The sequence below is a fragment of the Cyclopterus lumpus genome, chromosome 15 (genome assembly GCF_009769545.1).
Source record: "Cyclopterus lumpus isolate fCycLum1 chromosome 15, fCycLum1.pri, whole genome shotgun sequence".
Classification (NCBI taxonomy): domain Eukaryota; kingdom Metazoa; phylum Chordata; class Actinopteri; order Perciformes; family Cyclopteridae; genus Cyclopterus; species Cyclopterus lumpus.
Window position 1 is genome coordinate 251,335 of NC_046980.1, and position 15,297 is coordinate 266,631.

Genomic DNA, 15,297 nt, shown 5'->3' on the forward strand with positions numbered 1-15,297 from the left:
TGGTTACCGGTGGCCGCCCGCATCCGCTTCAAAACATTGGTACTTGCGTACCGTGCTGCGAACAAATCGGGTCCGGTCTACATCCAGGACATGGTCTAACCTCACACCCAGGACATGGTCTAACCTCACACCCCAGCTCGTTCACTTCGCTCGGCTTCTGCCAATCGGCTTGTAGCTCCTTCACTTCGAGCTAAACACTCAACAAAGTCACGACTGTTTGCTGTGCTGGCTTCTCATTGGTGGAACGAACTCCCCATTGACATCAGGACAGGAAGTCTCTACATCTTCCGTCGCAAACTAAAAACACATATTTTTTGACTATACCTTGAATAGGGAAGGTAGAGCCGTAGTAGCACTTTAGTAGCACTTAAATGTCTCTTACTGATAGCACTTTGTAGTTTAACGTTATTGAAGAAATTGTACTTGCTTGATTCTTGTTGTTCTGAGTTTGGACTCATGGTTTAATTTTAGCGAGCTGGTGGTCTCCTCTGGTTTGATCGATAGATATAATTGAGTATCGTCTGCATAGCAATGAACGTTTATGGAGTGTTTCCTGATAATATTGCCCAAAGGAAGGATATATAAGGTAAATAAAATTGGTCCAAGCACAGAACCTTGTGGAACTCCGTGATTAACGTTGGTGGTCATTGAGGCTTCATCGTTTACAAATAGTAAGTAGTATTATTAACAGTAAAGTACAGTGAAAGCAAATAAAAGTACCCTCAGTACATGCAAGTTAATCAGACAGCTTTGTTTATCAGTGTCCTCCTGCTGGTGGATGTGACCTCATCAGCTTATCAGTGTGTGTGTGTGCATGTGTGTGAGCGTCTATGTGTGAGCGTCTGTGTGTGTGTGCATGTGTGTGAGCGTCTGTGTGTGTGCGTGTGTGCATGTGTGTGAGCGTCTGTGTGTGTGCGCATGTGTGTGAGCGTCTGTGTGTGAGCGTCTGTGTGTGTGCGCATGTGTGTGAGCGTCTGTGTGTGAGCGTCTGTGTGTGAGCGTCTGTGTGTGTGCGCATGTGTGTGAGCGTCTGTGTGTGAGCGTCTGTGTGTGTGCGCATGTGTGTGAGCGTCTGTGTGTGTGCGCATGTGTGTGAGCGTCTGTGTGTGAGCGTCTGTGTGTGTGCGCATGTGTGTGAGCGTCTGTGTGTGAGCGTCTGTGTGTGTGTGCATGTGTGTGAGCGTCTATGTGTGAGCGTCTGTGTGTGTGTGCATGTGTGTGAGCGTCTGTGTGTGTGCGTGTGTGCATGTGTGTGAGCGTCTGTGTGTGTGCGCATGTGTGTGAGCGTCTATGTGTGAGCGTCTGTGTGTGTGTGCATGTGTGTGAGCGTCTGTGTGTGTGCGTGTGTGCATGTGTGTGAGCGTCTGTGTGTGTGCGCATGTGTGTGAGCGTCTGTGTGTGAGCGTCTGTGTGTGTGTGCATGTGTGTGAGCGTCTATGTCTGAGCGTCTGTGTGTGTGTGCATGTGTGTGAGCGTCTGTGTGTGTGCGTGTGTGCATGTGTGTGAGCGTCTGTGTGTGAGCGTCTGTGTGTGTGCGCATGTGTGTGAGCGTCTGTGTGTGTGCGCATGTGTGTGAGCGTCTGTGTGTGTGCGTGTGTGCATGTGTGTGAGCGTCTGTGTGTGTGCGCATGTGTGTGAGCGTCTGTGTGTGAGCGTCTGTGTGTGTGTGCATGTGTGTGAGCGTCTATGTCTGAGCGTCTGTGTGTGTGTGCATGTGTGTGAGCGTCTGTGTGTGTGCGTGTGTGCATGTGTGTGAGCGTCTGTGTGTGTGCGCATGTGTGTGAGCGTCTGTGTGTGAGCGTCTGTGTGTGTGCGCATGTGTGTGAGCGTCTGTGTGTGTGCGCATGTGTGTGAGCGTCTGTGTGTGTGCGTGTGTGCATGTGTGTGAACATCTGTGTGTGTGCGCATGTGTGTGAGCGTATGTGTGTGTGCGTGTGTGTGTGTGTGTGAGCGTCTGTGTGTGAGCGTCTGTGTGTGTGCGCATGTGTGTGAGCGTCTGTGTGTGTGCGTGTGTGCATGTGTGTGAGCGTCTGTGTGTGAGCGTCTGTGTGTGTGCGCATGTGTGTGAGCGTCTGTGTGTGTGCGCATGTGTGTGAGCGTCTGTGTGTGTGCGCATGTGTGTGAGCGTCTGTGTGTGTGCGCATGTGTGTGAGCGTCTGTGTGTGAGCGTCTGTGTGTGTGCGCATGTGTGTGAGCGTCTGTGTGTGAGCGTCTGTGTGTGTGCGCATGTGTGTGAGCGTCTGTGTGTGAGCGTCTGTGTGTGTGTGCATGTGTGTGAGCGTCTATGTGTGAGCGTCTGTGTGTGTGTGCATGTGTGTGAGCGTCTGTGTGTGTGCGTGTGTGCATGTGTGTGAGCGTCTGTGTGTGTGCGCATGTGTGTGAGCGTCTATGTGTGAGCGTCTGTGTGTGTGTGCATGTGTGTGAGCGTCTGTGTGTGTGCGTGTGTGCATGTGTGTGTGCGCATGTGTGTGAGCGTCTGTGTGTGTGTGTGTGTGCATGTGTGCAAGCGTGCATGCGTTTGCACAAGTATTTTTGTGACCATAAACTGAAGATACTGAACTATTTTTATGGCTGCTTACATAACTGCTCAGAGCACATACGTCCATAGATTACAATGAGAGCATGTCTGTTGTGTCAGAATAAAATCCCTTCAAGTAAAGTTCAAGTTTAAACTTTTAGAATAAAATCCCCTTTGGTCTGAATAAACTGGAAACTTTCAGAATAAAATCCCCTTTGGTCTGATTAAACTGGAAACTTTCAGCATAAAATCCCTTCAGGTAAAGTTAACTTTTCAGAATAAAATCCCTTCAGGTAAAGTTAATGTTTCAGAATAAAATCCCTTCAGGTAAAGTTAATGTTTCAGAATAAAATCACTTCAGGTAAAGTTAATGTTTCAGAATAAAATCCCTTCAGGTAAAGTTTCAGCAGAAACCAAAGTGACGTCACAGACAGTGATGATGTCAGAATGTTTTATTATGGTAAAGAATCACAGAGAGTATTGATAACATCACAGCTATATCTATATATTAGACCCGCCCCCAAATTGTTAGAGCTTCAATAAAAAGCACCAATCGCTGCTGACTGCAGTCATGTGACCTGACAGACTGCAGCATGCGTACCCCAGAGGCATTCTGGGTAACAAAGTAACTTGATTCTGTAGATCAAAAGAGCCTGCTTTATGCCCTGAACTGAGTCTTAGAGGTGGTGTGATGACATGACAAACTACACCAATCTAACCCTTAAAAATAAGAGCTGGTCCAGAACTGCCTAAAAGACTCAACTCAGGGTATAAAATACAGATAGGAAAGTTCAGTTTAAAAAAAAATAATAATAAAACTTGGCCAAAATGAATTGATAAAAAGCAGAATGCATCCATTAATAAATCTATTGATACAGCTACTAATAAACGTATTGATAGATACGACTCGGTGTCAAACTGATTGAGTTATTAATATTTAATCCATGAAGTTAGTCGGAAAGAGAAAACACTACTGAGCATGTGCAGACCGCAGTCTGAACAGGAAGTAGATCTCTGGAGTTCAGCAGTTTCACAGGTAACAAGAGAAGAAGAAAAGGAACATTCAACCCGTTAAAGAAAGAAATCAAGCAAATCATAAAAACAGGTTTGTTAAAATAAAGGCTACTTTTCTGACGAAGGTTAACTCCGCCCCCTATCCTGTCAGGATCCTCTCATCAAAAGCATTGTGGGAAATGATTATGAGCATTATGGATCACCTCTTTAAAATGAAGAACTCTTAATTTAGTCAAACTAAAATCCCAAATCAATAATCAGAGAGACATAAGGTTACACAGCAAGAGATAAATGTGAAAGATGCAAATCAAAACAGTAGATCGATCGATTAATACGATTCCAGCTTCAATTCCTAAACTGAACAAAGATCAATAGATTATGAAAACAATCAGAAACTCAGATTCAGTTCATTGAAACATAAAAGTAAGAAAAAAAGAGTGAGAAGCTGAAATAAAACATGTTCTGATGAAGTCAGTGAACTGGGGCTGAAAGCTTCAAGGCTCTCGAGTCTCACTGAATCATTCTGAAACTATGAAAGGTATTGATCAGTGAGCTCTTGATCCTGATTGGAGGAGAGCTCGGTGTGGGGAGGTTGTGCAGCGTTAAAGTGACTCCAAGAGGAAAGAAGAAGCATCATCATCATCATCATCGTCATCATCATCGTCACATCTGGAAGAAAAACAGAATGAAACTAAAGAAACTGGACCCACAAACTAAAGAAACTGGACCCACAAACTAAAGAAACTGGACCCACAAACTAAAGAAACTCAACCCCACAAACTAAAGAAACTGGACCCCACAAACTAAAGAAACTGGACCCACAAACTAAAGAAACTCAACCCCACAAACTAAAGAAACTGGACCCCACAAACTAAAGAAACTGGACCCACAAACTAAAGAAACTCAACCCCACAAACTAAAGAAACTGGACCCCACAAACTAAAGAAACTGGACCCACAAACTAAAGAAACTCGACCCCACAAACTAAAGAAACTGGACCCACAAACTAAAGAAACTCAACCCCACAAACTAAAGAAACTCAACCCCACAAACTAAAGAAACTCGACCCCACAAACTAAAGAAACTCAACCCCACAAACTAAAGAAACTCGACCCCACAAACTAAAGAAACTCAACCCCACAAACTAAAGAAACTGGACCCACAAACTAAAGAAACTCGACCCCACAAACTAAAGAAACTCGACCCCACAAACTAAAGAAACTCAACCCCACAAACTAAAGAAACTGGACCCCACAAACTAAAGAAACTCGACCCCACAAACTAAAGAAACTCAACCCCACAAACTAAAGAAACTCAACCCCACAAACTAAAGAAACTCGACCCCACAAACTAAAGAAACTGGACCCACAAACTAAAGAAACTCGACCCCACAAACTAAAGAAACTCGACCCCACAAACTAAAGAAACTCGACCCACAAACTAAAGAAACTCGACCCACAAACTAAAGAAACTCGACCCACAAACTAAAGAAACTCGACCCACAAACTAAAGAAACTCGACCCCACAAACTAAAGAAACTCAACCCCACAAACTAAAGAAACTCGACCCCACAAACTAAAGAAACTCAACCCCACAAACTAAAGAAACTCAACCCCACAAACTAAAGAAACTCAACCCCACAAACTAAAGAAACTCGACCCACAAACTAAAGAAACTCGACCCCACAAACTAAAGAAACTCAACCCCACAAACTAAAGAAACTCGACCCACAAACTAAAGAAACTCGACCCACAAACTAAAGAAACTCGACCCCACAAACTAAAGAAACTCAACCCCACAAACTAAAGAAACTCGACCCCACAAACTAAAGAAACTCAACCCCACAAACTAAAGAAACTCAACCCCACAAACTAAAGAAACTCAACCCCACAAAGTTAACTCACCTGTTCAGCAGCTTTGTGCAGCCACTTCTCTTTGTCTCCGCCCACCTTCATGCAGGAGAACAGGTCACAGACGGAGGGCAGCGCCAGGCGCTCCTGTCAGGCAACAACAAGCACAGAGAAACCAGTTTAACAGGGAAGTCAACGTCCAAACAGACTGTTAACACACTGCTGGTCTCTGCAGATCTGTGCTGGTCTCTGCAGGTCCTGTTACCCGAGCCTGGCTCTTCTTCTTCAGCAACCATTTGTCCTCCTCCTCAGCTGGGTGGGTCTGACATCCTGACCCCAGAGTCTGTCCTGGGAGCACCCAAAGATCTGGATCCAGAGGGCTTTGGAACAGAGACAAGATCTGGGATCTGGCCTTCTCCTCTTCAGGAGCCACGCAGGTGTTGGGGGGGTGGAGCCAGGCCTCCAGGATGGCCTGAACCTGAGGAAAGACATTACCTTTCATTTAGCTGACGCCTTTATCCAAAGAAACTTACAATAACAACCTAGAACCGCTACAGGTCTTAAGTGTCTTGCCCAAGGACACAATGACATGGGCTAGTGGAGCTGGGGATCGAACCGCCGATCCACTGAGCCACAGTCGCGACAGGTAGACGGACTGTCCTCACTTTAAAGACCTGATTGATTAATCAATAATGGAAATAATGTATTATTTTAGAAGAAAAGGATGCTGACTGATAGATGAAAGAAAGAAGAAATAGTCACCTTCTGTTCCTGCTCTATGCGGTGCAAGGTGGGTGGGGTGTCCTTGACAGGGGGTGTGGCTACATTGGCAGTGGGCGGGGCCAGAGAGACCCCGTTCTTGTCTCTCCCGTCCTGTTTGAGCAGCCAGAGGCTCAGAGCTTCTCTCCCGCAGTTCTCCTCACAGACGCAGGAGGAGAAAGAGGCGCAGACCTCGTTGGCCCTGCAGGTCTGCTGCACCGGCACCGCCTGCTGAAGCCACGCCTCCAGGGCCACTGTCGGGGTCACCGGCGAGGTCAGCGGGGTCTTGAGGCACTTGAGCTGGCCCAGGTTCTCAATCTCCAGGGCCTTGGTGGTCTGGCAGCAGGAGGAGCAGTCGGCAGGGGGGCGGCTCGAACCCATCAGCCAGGCACCTGAAGACCAGCTGTCCTGGAACGGCTTCAGAACCTGCCTCCACCGCTCTGCGTCCGACACGGCCTCCATGGCAGCGGTGGGCGGGGTGATGAGCCAGTCGCTCAGCTCCTCCTCCTCCTCCTCCTCCTCCTCCTCCTCCTTAGAAGCGATGGTGAACTCTGATTCGTCGATCTTCTCAATGGAGAAGGAGGAGCTGCAGCTGCTGTCGGTTCGCTCCCTGCCGACGGGGGTCTGGTCCTGGTCCTGGAGAAGCCATGCCTCGAGGTCACGGATATGACCCCAGGCCTGCAGGAAGTTCACAGAGGCCAGGACGGGACAGGAAGTCTGACACAAACACACAGGAAGCTAATCCATCAGGGAGCCAAGTAAACGCATTGTTATTTAGTTTCTCTACTTTGGGTTCAATGAAACGGTTCACTTTGAAACACACAAACTATTTAAGTAAAAAGAAACATCAAACACCACTTAGTCCAACTGTGAGCCAGAGCTTCTAACAATAACTAAGAGAGCGAGTCATCTCTCTCACCTTGCTGTCATTGTGAGCCATCAGCCAATCCTGAGGGTTCTTGCTGGCCTGGTAACCAATAGGAGCGCTGCTCGATGGAGGCGTTCCCATCAGCCAGTCGCTCAGAGATCCAGACTCCATCTTCTGATGAGACAAACAATGTCACATTTCTGCTTCTTAGGGAAGTGGCATTATGTTGTGATAATGTCATAATTATGTTATACTAATTACTGATATTGGGATCCAATCAAACTAACAGTTTAATTAAGTGTTTTATATCAGCAGTAAATACTGTAAGGTGCTTTTTTCCACTGAAGTTGGAGCTGTAAGAAACATTTTACAAGATTCAAAAGGTGAGTTTCTCCGTCTACCTGCTAGGAGCACTTACCTGTTTCTTGGCAGCTATTGGACAGCTCTGAGAGGACACAGGGCTCTGAGAGGACACAGGGCTCTGAGAGGACACAGGGCTCTGAGAGGACACACCCTCCACCAGCTGCAAACAGGAAGTACAGAAAACACCTGATCATCATCACATCTACAGACAACACCTGTGTGTGCCTCTTTACTTGTCCAGCTATCTTTGTGAGGATCAATTGAAGTTGTAGACCTTCAGAGACAACATTTCTGGAAAGAGACACTTTGGGACAGACCTCTGAAGGCCTGTTTGATGGGTGAGCCTCAGTATTAGATGTGTGAAGAGATGCCAATGAGTGTCCTCACAAAGATAGAAGAACAGGGCTGTGTGTGTGTGCTTTACCTGAGCCGTGATGCGGCCAAACGAGGTGATGGCCTGTCTCAGAGAGCGGCTGTCAGCGTGGAAGCTCATCTCAGGTGTTTCCTCAGGTGTCAGACTCAGAGAGGACAACCTGCATACAGGAGGATCATGATGAGCATCTTCATCATCACTATATTAAATTATATATATATATATATATATATATGCATGAGGATCAGAGGTGAACTTACTTCTCCAGGCAGCTCGTCAGCTGGTTGTTGTTGTTGTTGTGCAGCTGATGCACGATCACATCAAACTGTCCTCGAAGCTGCAAAACAAAGACCAGTAAACACCAGACTACCAGCAGTGGAGCCCAGTAGAGACCCAGTAGAAACCAGTGCTTACCCAGTGGAAACCAGTAGAAACCAGTGCTTACCCAGTAGAAACCAGTGCTTACCCAGTGCTTACCCAGTAGTAACCAGTGCTTACCCAGTAGAAACCAGTGCTTACCCAGTGCTTACCCAGTAGTAACCAGTGCTTACCCAGTAGAAACCAGTGCTTACCCAGTAGTAACCAGTGCTTACCCAGTAGAAACCAGTAGGAACCAGTGCTCACCCAGTGCTTACCCAGTAGAAACCAGTGCTTACCCAGTAGAAACCAGTGCTTACCCAGTAGTAACCAGTGCTTACCCAGTAGAAACCAGTGCTTACCCAGTAGAAACCAGTAGGAACCAGTGCTCACCCAGTGCTTACCCAGTAGAAACCAGTAGGAACCAGTGCTCACCCAGTAGGAACCAGTAGGAACCAGTGCTTACCCAGTAGAAACCAGTGCTCACCCAGTAGGAACCAGTAGGAACCAGTGCTTACCCAGTAGAAACCAGTGCTCACCCAGTGCTTACCCAGTAGAAACCAGTAGGAACCAGTGCTCACCCAGTAGGAACCAGTAGGAACCAGTGCTTACCCAGTAGAAACCAGTGCTCACCCAGTAGGAACCAGTAGGAACCAGTGCTTACCCAGTAGAAACCAGTGCTCACCCAGTGCTCACCCAGTAGAAACCAGTAGGAACCAGTGCTCACCCAGTGCAGCCGGTGCAGCTGCTGCTGCAGAGTGTCAGTCTTCACTTGCTCCAGCAGCTCAATTTGTCCGAGCAGCCAAACCTCTCGACAGCGGAGAGCCTCCTGCTGACGACTCACACTGCTCTGGAGCTCAGCACGCACCTGAGAGACAGACAGGTGAGAGGCAGACAGGTGAGAGGCTGTAGAGAGAGACAGACAGGTGAGACAGACTGGTGAGAGAGAGAGACAGGTGAGAGAGAGAGACAGACAGGTGAGAGACAGACAGGTGAGAGACAGACAGGTGAGAGACTGTAGAGAGAGACAGACAGGTGAGAGAGAGACAGACAGGTGAGAGACAAATGAGAGAGAGAGACAGGTGAGAGACAGACAGGTGAGAGACTGGTGAGAGAGACAGACAGGTGAGAGAGAGACAGACAGGTGAGAGACAGACAGGTGAGAGACTGGTGAGAGAGACAGACAAATGAGAGAGAGAGACAGGTGAGAGACAGACAGGTGAGAGACTGGTGAGAGAGACAGACAGGTGAGAGAGAGAGACAGACAGGTGAGAGACAGACAGGTGAGAGACTGTAGAGAGAGACAGACAGGTGAGAGACAAATGAGAGAGAGAGACAGGGGAGAGGCAGATAGGTGAGAGACTGGTGAGAGAGAGACAGACAGGTGAGACAGACTGGTGAGAGAGTGGCAGACAGGTGAGAGACAAATGAGAGAGAGAGACAGGTGAGACAGACAGGTGAGAGACAAATGAGAGAGACAGACAGGTGAGACAGACTGGTGAGAGAGTGGCAGACAGGTGAGAGACAAATGAGAGAGAGAGACAGGTGAGGCAGACAGGTGAAAGACTGGTAAGAGAGACAGACAGGTGAGACAGACTGGTGAGAGAGTGGCAGACAGGTGAGAGACAAATGAGAGAGAGAGACAGGTGAGACAGACAGGTGAGAGACAAATGAGAGAGACAGACAGGTGAGACAGACTGGTGAGAGAGTGGCAGACAGGTGAGAGACAAATGAGAGAGAGAGACAGGTGAGGCAGACAGGTGAAAGACTGGTAAGAGAGACAGACAGGTGAGACAGACTGGTGAGAGAGTGGCAGACAGGTGAGAGACAAATGAGAGAGAGAGACAGGTGAGACAGACAGGTGAGAGACAAATGAGAGAGAGAGACAGGTGAGACAGACAGGTGAAAGACTGGTAAGAGAGACAGACAAGACTAATCTATCAACAAACTGACCAGGAGAAGAGTCCAGCAGAGTCCAGCAGAGTCCAGCAGAGTCCACTAGACTACACGGTTCTCAGACTCAGTGAACTCAACTCTCCACTCTTTTATATGTTCACGCACACGGTCCTGACCTCTCTGGTGTTCTCTCTCAGCTGCTGCTCGGCCTTCATCACGCCGCTGATGGCGTCCTCCAGCTGATCCTGGGCCAGCCGACACTGCTGCAGGCCGCCAGCTTCTGCCGCCTCCATCCTGCACAGGAAACACAGCGTCAAAATAAAACCAGAGTCCGACCTGAAGGTGTTGGTGGATCAACACCTGACTGATGACCACTCAGGTGAGTCCTGACAAAAAAGGCTTTATGGTGATTCTATTCTTGTGTTCAGGCTGACTCACTGACTCTAGATCAGTGTTGAGCCACAGCTGCATTGTGCTCCGATTGGTCAGAAGGCTCCGCTGGGATTAAACCAGTCACCCCAGCAGCTATTCTGAGCCCCAGCTGGACCACCTCATTGGTACATCACACACACCTGAAGGGCTTCATAACACAGGAGTACCTGTGTGACGTTATACCTAAACACAGAGTAACCGCTCCAATATAAACATGTTGGTGGAGGCCTCTGAGGTCTGTGGGCGTGGCCTATGGGCTCTATCAGCTGTAAACAGCCAGCTGTCTGTCATCTGATAGGAGCCTCACTCTTCTGACCTTTGACTGTCAGAATGTGTGTTTACTACAGTATGTATGAGATATATATATATATATATATATATATATATATATAGTTGTTATCATATTTCTCTGTATATTGAGCTGGATTCAAACGATTTATTTCATACTACAGCACAAACTCTAGAACATATACAAATCTTAACTGACGAGTACTAAAAGTATTACGAGCAAGTACTTCATTATTGGTTCATCTGCTGATTATTCTCTCCACTCTTTGTGTAGCAGAAGTACTTATTACACCATCAGTAATAACCAGTAACAGGAGACAGTACATGTCTAAAGTACTTGTATTTACTTGACGTTTCTAAACTAATAAAATACACATTAACCCACTTACAGGAATATTTTTATATCATGGGACCAAAGTACATGATCGGAGTACTTCTACCACCATTGAATATTAGTATGTTAATATTTCCTAACGAGTATTTTACCTTCAGATATTAGACCGCTGAGTGACATACAATACAACAACAATAATAGTACGATAACAACAACAACACCATTAATGACAATATTAATACCAATAATAACAACATTAATAATTAAAAGGTGCGAGCAGCGATGAACGGGTCGGACATTTTACCGTCTGTCACGTAACGCTTTGACAGTGAAAATAGGCTGGTCCATATCCTTGGGCTGTCAATCAAGAGCCAGTAGGTGGCGCTGTGACAATGTGAACATGTACATGATCATGGTACATTATTACATTACATGTCATTTAGCCAACGCTTTTAATCAACTTACAACAGACAGAGCTTCAGGGTTCAGGGTCTTGCTCAAGGACACATGGACGAGGGCGGGGATCGCCCTCGTCCATGTGTCCTAAAACTGCTGGCTAAAGATGAGCGTAGTTACAGTAAGATTATAATACACGCCGGCGGTAATGACTCTCGACTGCGGCGGTCGGAGGTCACTAAAATTAATGTGGAATCGGTGTGTACTTATGCCAAGACAATGTCGGACACCGTAGTTTTCTCTGGCCCTCTCCCCAATCTGATTAATGATGACATGTATAGCCGCATGTCGTCATTCAACCGCTGGTTGTCCAGGTGGTGCCCAGCAAACAATGTGGGCTACATAGATAACTGGAGGACTTTCTGGGGAAAGCCTGATCTGATGAGTCGAGACGGCATTCATCCCACTTGGGATGGAGCGCGTCTCATTTCTGCGAACATGGCCAAGTTAATTAAGAGACTTAATCCATGACCCAGAGTTCAGATCAGGAAGCAGAAGCAGAGTTGTAGTCTTCCACCCTTCTCTGCTCTTCCATTGGAGCAGTTACCCACCCTTAACCTTAACTCTATAGAGACTGTGTCTGTCCCACGGCCACTTAAATTAATTAAATCAAAAGTAACCAGAAGAGGAGTCATACAAAATAACCTCATACAGGTTTACATCACTACTGCCACAGTGCAACAAAACAGGATAATTAAATGTGGACTCCTAAATATTAGATCTCTGTCATCTAAAGCTGTATTAGTAAATGATTTAATATCATTTAATCACATTGATTTATTGTGTCTTACTGAAACCTGGCTGAGCCATGAAGAATATGTCAGCCTAAATGAATCAACTCCTCCAAGTCATATTAATACTCACATTCCTCGAGGCACCGGCCGAGGAGGTGGAGTAGCAGCCATCTTTGACTCAAGCCTATTAATGAATCCTAAACCTAAACTAAACTACAACTCATTTGAAAGCCTTGTTTTTAGTCTTTCACATCCAACCTGGAAAACATTACAGCCAATTCTATTTGTTATACTGTACCGGCCACCAGGTCCATATTCAGAATTTATATCTGAATGTTCAGAGTGTTTATCAAGTTTAGTCCTTAAAACTGATAAGGTTATTATTGTAGGAGATTTTAATATTCATGTGGATATAGACAATGATTGCCTTAGTACTGCATTTATCTCATTGTTGGACTCGATTGGCTTCTGTCAGAGAGTACAGAAACCCACTCACTGCTTTGGCCACACCCTCCACCTTGTTCTTACATATGGCATTGACATTGAGCATTTGGAGGTCTTCCCACAGAACCCTCTTCTGTCAGACCATTACCTCATAACTTTTGAGTTCATACTCCCGGAGTATACACCGTTAGTCAAAAGTTTCTACACCAGAAGTCTAACTGACAGTGCTGTAGCTACATTTAAAGAAGAGATTCCTTCTGCATTTGATTCAATACCACGTCTCAATGTGACGGAGGACTCCTGTGCTAACTTTAGTCCGTCCCAGATTGATCATCTTGTCGATAGTGCTACAGGCTCACTGAGAATGACACTAGACTCGATAGCCCCACTGAAGAAAAAGACAGTGAGGCAAAGGAGGTTTGCTCCCTGGTAGAACCCTCAGACCCAAAAACTAAAGCAAACTTCACGAAAGCTTTAAAGCATATGGCGTTCCACCAATCTGGAAGAATCACGCTTAGTTTGGAGAGACAGCCTTAAAACATATAAAAAGGCTCTCCGTAATGCCAGAGCAGCCCATTACTCATCAGTAATAGAGAAAAATAAGAACAACCCCAGGGTTCTCTTTAGCACTGTAGCCAGGCTGACAGAGAGTCACAGCTCTGTGGAGCCGTGTATTCCTATAGACCTCAGTAGTTACTGAGTCATATCTTAAGGAGCTTGTAGTACCATATTGACCCACTAGAGAGCTGCGCTCACTAAATGTGGGGCTACTTGTGGTTCCTAGAGTCTTAAAAAGTAGGATGGGAGCCAGAGCCTTCAGTTATCAAGCTCCTCTTTTATGGAACCAGCTTCCACTTTCAGTCCTGGAGGCAGACACAGTCACCTCATTTAAGAATAGACTTAAGACTTTCCTCTTTAATAGTGCTTATAGTTAGGGCTGAATCAGGTTTGCCCTGGTCCAGCCCCTTGATATGCTGCTATAGGCTTATAGGCTGCTGGGGGATGTTTTAGGATACACTGAGCACCTATCTCCTCTTCTCTCTCTCCTTATGGATGAATTTACATCTCTCCATTACACCTTATTAACTCTGCTTCCTCCCCGGAGTCGTTGTGACTTCACGTCTCATAGGGTCCATTGGACCTGGAGGTGTCTGATGCCTGGTGAGCCGGCCTCCCATTGGCCCTGCTGATGCCCCGCCCCCCCTCCTCTCTACCTCCTTCTGTTTCATGGATTGGAGTTCCATTCATACATTGTCATATTCATGTAATGTGTTTATGTAACTCTGTAACTCTGTTCATCTGGTCACATGACATCTATTCTTCTGTCCATCCGGGGAGAGGGATCCTCTTCTGTTGCTCTCCTGAAGGTTTCTTCACTTTTTTCCCTGTCAAAGGTTATTTTTGGGGAGTTTTTCCTGATTCGATGTGAGGTCAAAGGTCAGGGATGTCATATGTGTACAGATTGTAAAGCCCTATGAGGCAAATTTGTAATTTCTGATATACAAAATAAACTGAATTGAAAAGTCAATCAGAGTTCTGGGTGAGGGGCAGGCCGGTCCAACTTCAAGGGGGCGCTAGAGAGCCATTATTTTTTAATAAATTTAATCAGATATCTATTTTCACCAAACATGCAACATTTGGTGAGTTTGGGGTCTGGCAGGAACCCCCAACTGATCATGTGAATCTGTGGAGGACAAAGACACCCTGAACCGGTTGTTATTGGGTTAATCTCCTTAGGGAGGAAACACTCCGCCATCACTGCTTGTTGGCCTGCACGTACGCACACGCACGCACACGCACGCCCCCTCTATTATCACACATCAGCTGGTCACAGCTGATAGCTTCATGCTCACAGTAAACGTGACGAGAAGACACGTGCAGTCCGGTTTGGTGGACCGAACCACGCCACACTTTCTCCACAGGTCAGGGTAGTAAACTTCTCCGCTTTAGAAAGTAGAGAGGGTACTAGTAACGTGTATAAATATATAAAACATGACGTAATGTCAGCCGACTGAGCCGAACTACAGATAGGATACTAGTGGCGTGTAGAACTACTTTGAAACCCACCGTAACACCGGGTGAGATCCCCCAGAGACCGGTATCGGTACAATGTGAGGGTTTCTGGAGCGGGTCTGGTTTCAGAGTCTTTCCCCTGAACACGTGACCATCACACTTTATGACGCGATAATTCGGACCTTTTTAAAGAAGCATGTTCAGGTTTCGATCAAGATGTATTATTGTTTATTATTAACACCAGCTGGAGGTCAGCGCGTGTTTTTAGCTCGAGGAGCTAAAGTTAGCTTAACCGACACTTCCGGTGAGAAAGGAGCCGTTTAGTCGGGTCAACTCACCGCGAGCCGTTGGTCTGAACCCGCAACTTCGACGTCATCGCCCCTCGAGGTATCTGCTGTTTGTCTACGAGGAGAAGAAGAGCTTAACGCGTGTGTTTCCCTCCAGCTGCGGCCCGAAGTCACCACCACGTCAGGGAAACACACAACACACAGGGAGGAGGAGTCTCGCGAGATCTGAGAGCGAGATTCCGTGAGTCGGACATAGAGCAGGAACGCCCCCTGCTGGTGACGTGCGGTAGCTGCAGCTGCTTCTTAGTTTA

The 15,297-nt window shown here is 46.6% G+C and overlaps 1 protein-coding gene across 4 annotated transcripts; it reads right to left on the bottom strand.

Moving 5' to 3' along the window:
• Positions 1–2,955: 2,955 nt before the first annotated feature.
• ncoa4 (nuclear receptor coactivator 4) lies at positions 2,956–15,207 on the bottom strand. Of its 4 annotated transcripts, none has more exons than XM_034551339.1 (11): positions 15,038–15,207; positions 10,175–10,292; positions 8,830–8,970; positions 8,006–8,082; positions 7,797–7,905; positions 7,428–7,532; positions 7,061–7,183; positions 6,145–6,858; positions 5,648–5,860; positions 5,437–5,529; positions 2,956–4,201 (listed from the first exon to the last, which is right to left on the bottom strand). In XM_034551339.1, exons 1-11 carry the CDS (start codon positions 15,073–15,075, stop codon positions 4,196–4,198), a joined length of 1,737 nt encoding a protein of 578 aa, XP_034407230.1. In that variant the 5' UTR covers positions 15,076–15,207; the 3' UTR covers positions 2,956–4,195. The 4 variants fall into 4 exon arrangements, with proteins under 4 accessions (XP_034407230.1, XP_034407232.1, XP_034407231.1 ...); XM_034551341.1 differs by lacking the exon at positions 15,038–15,207 and adding an exon at positions 10,571–10,670; XM_034551340.1 differs by lacking the exon at positions 15,038–15,207 and adding an exon at positions 10,441–10,564.
• Between the last annotated feature and the right edge of the window lie 90 nt (positions 15,208–15,297).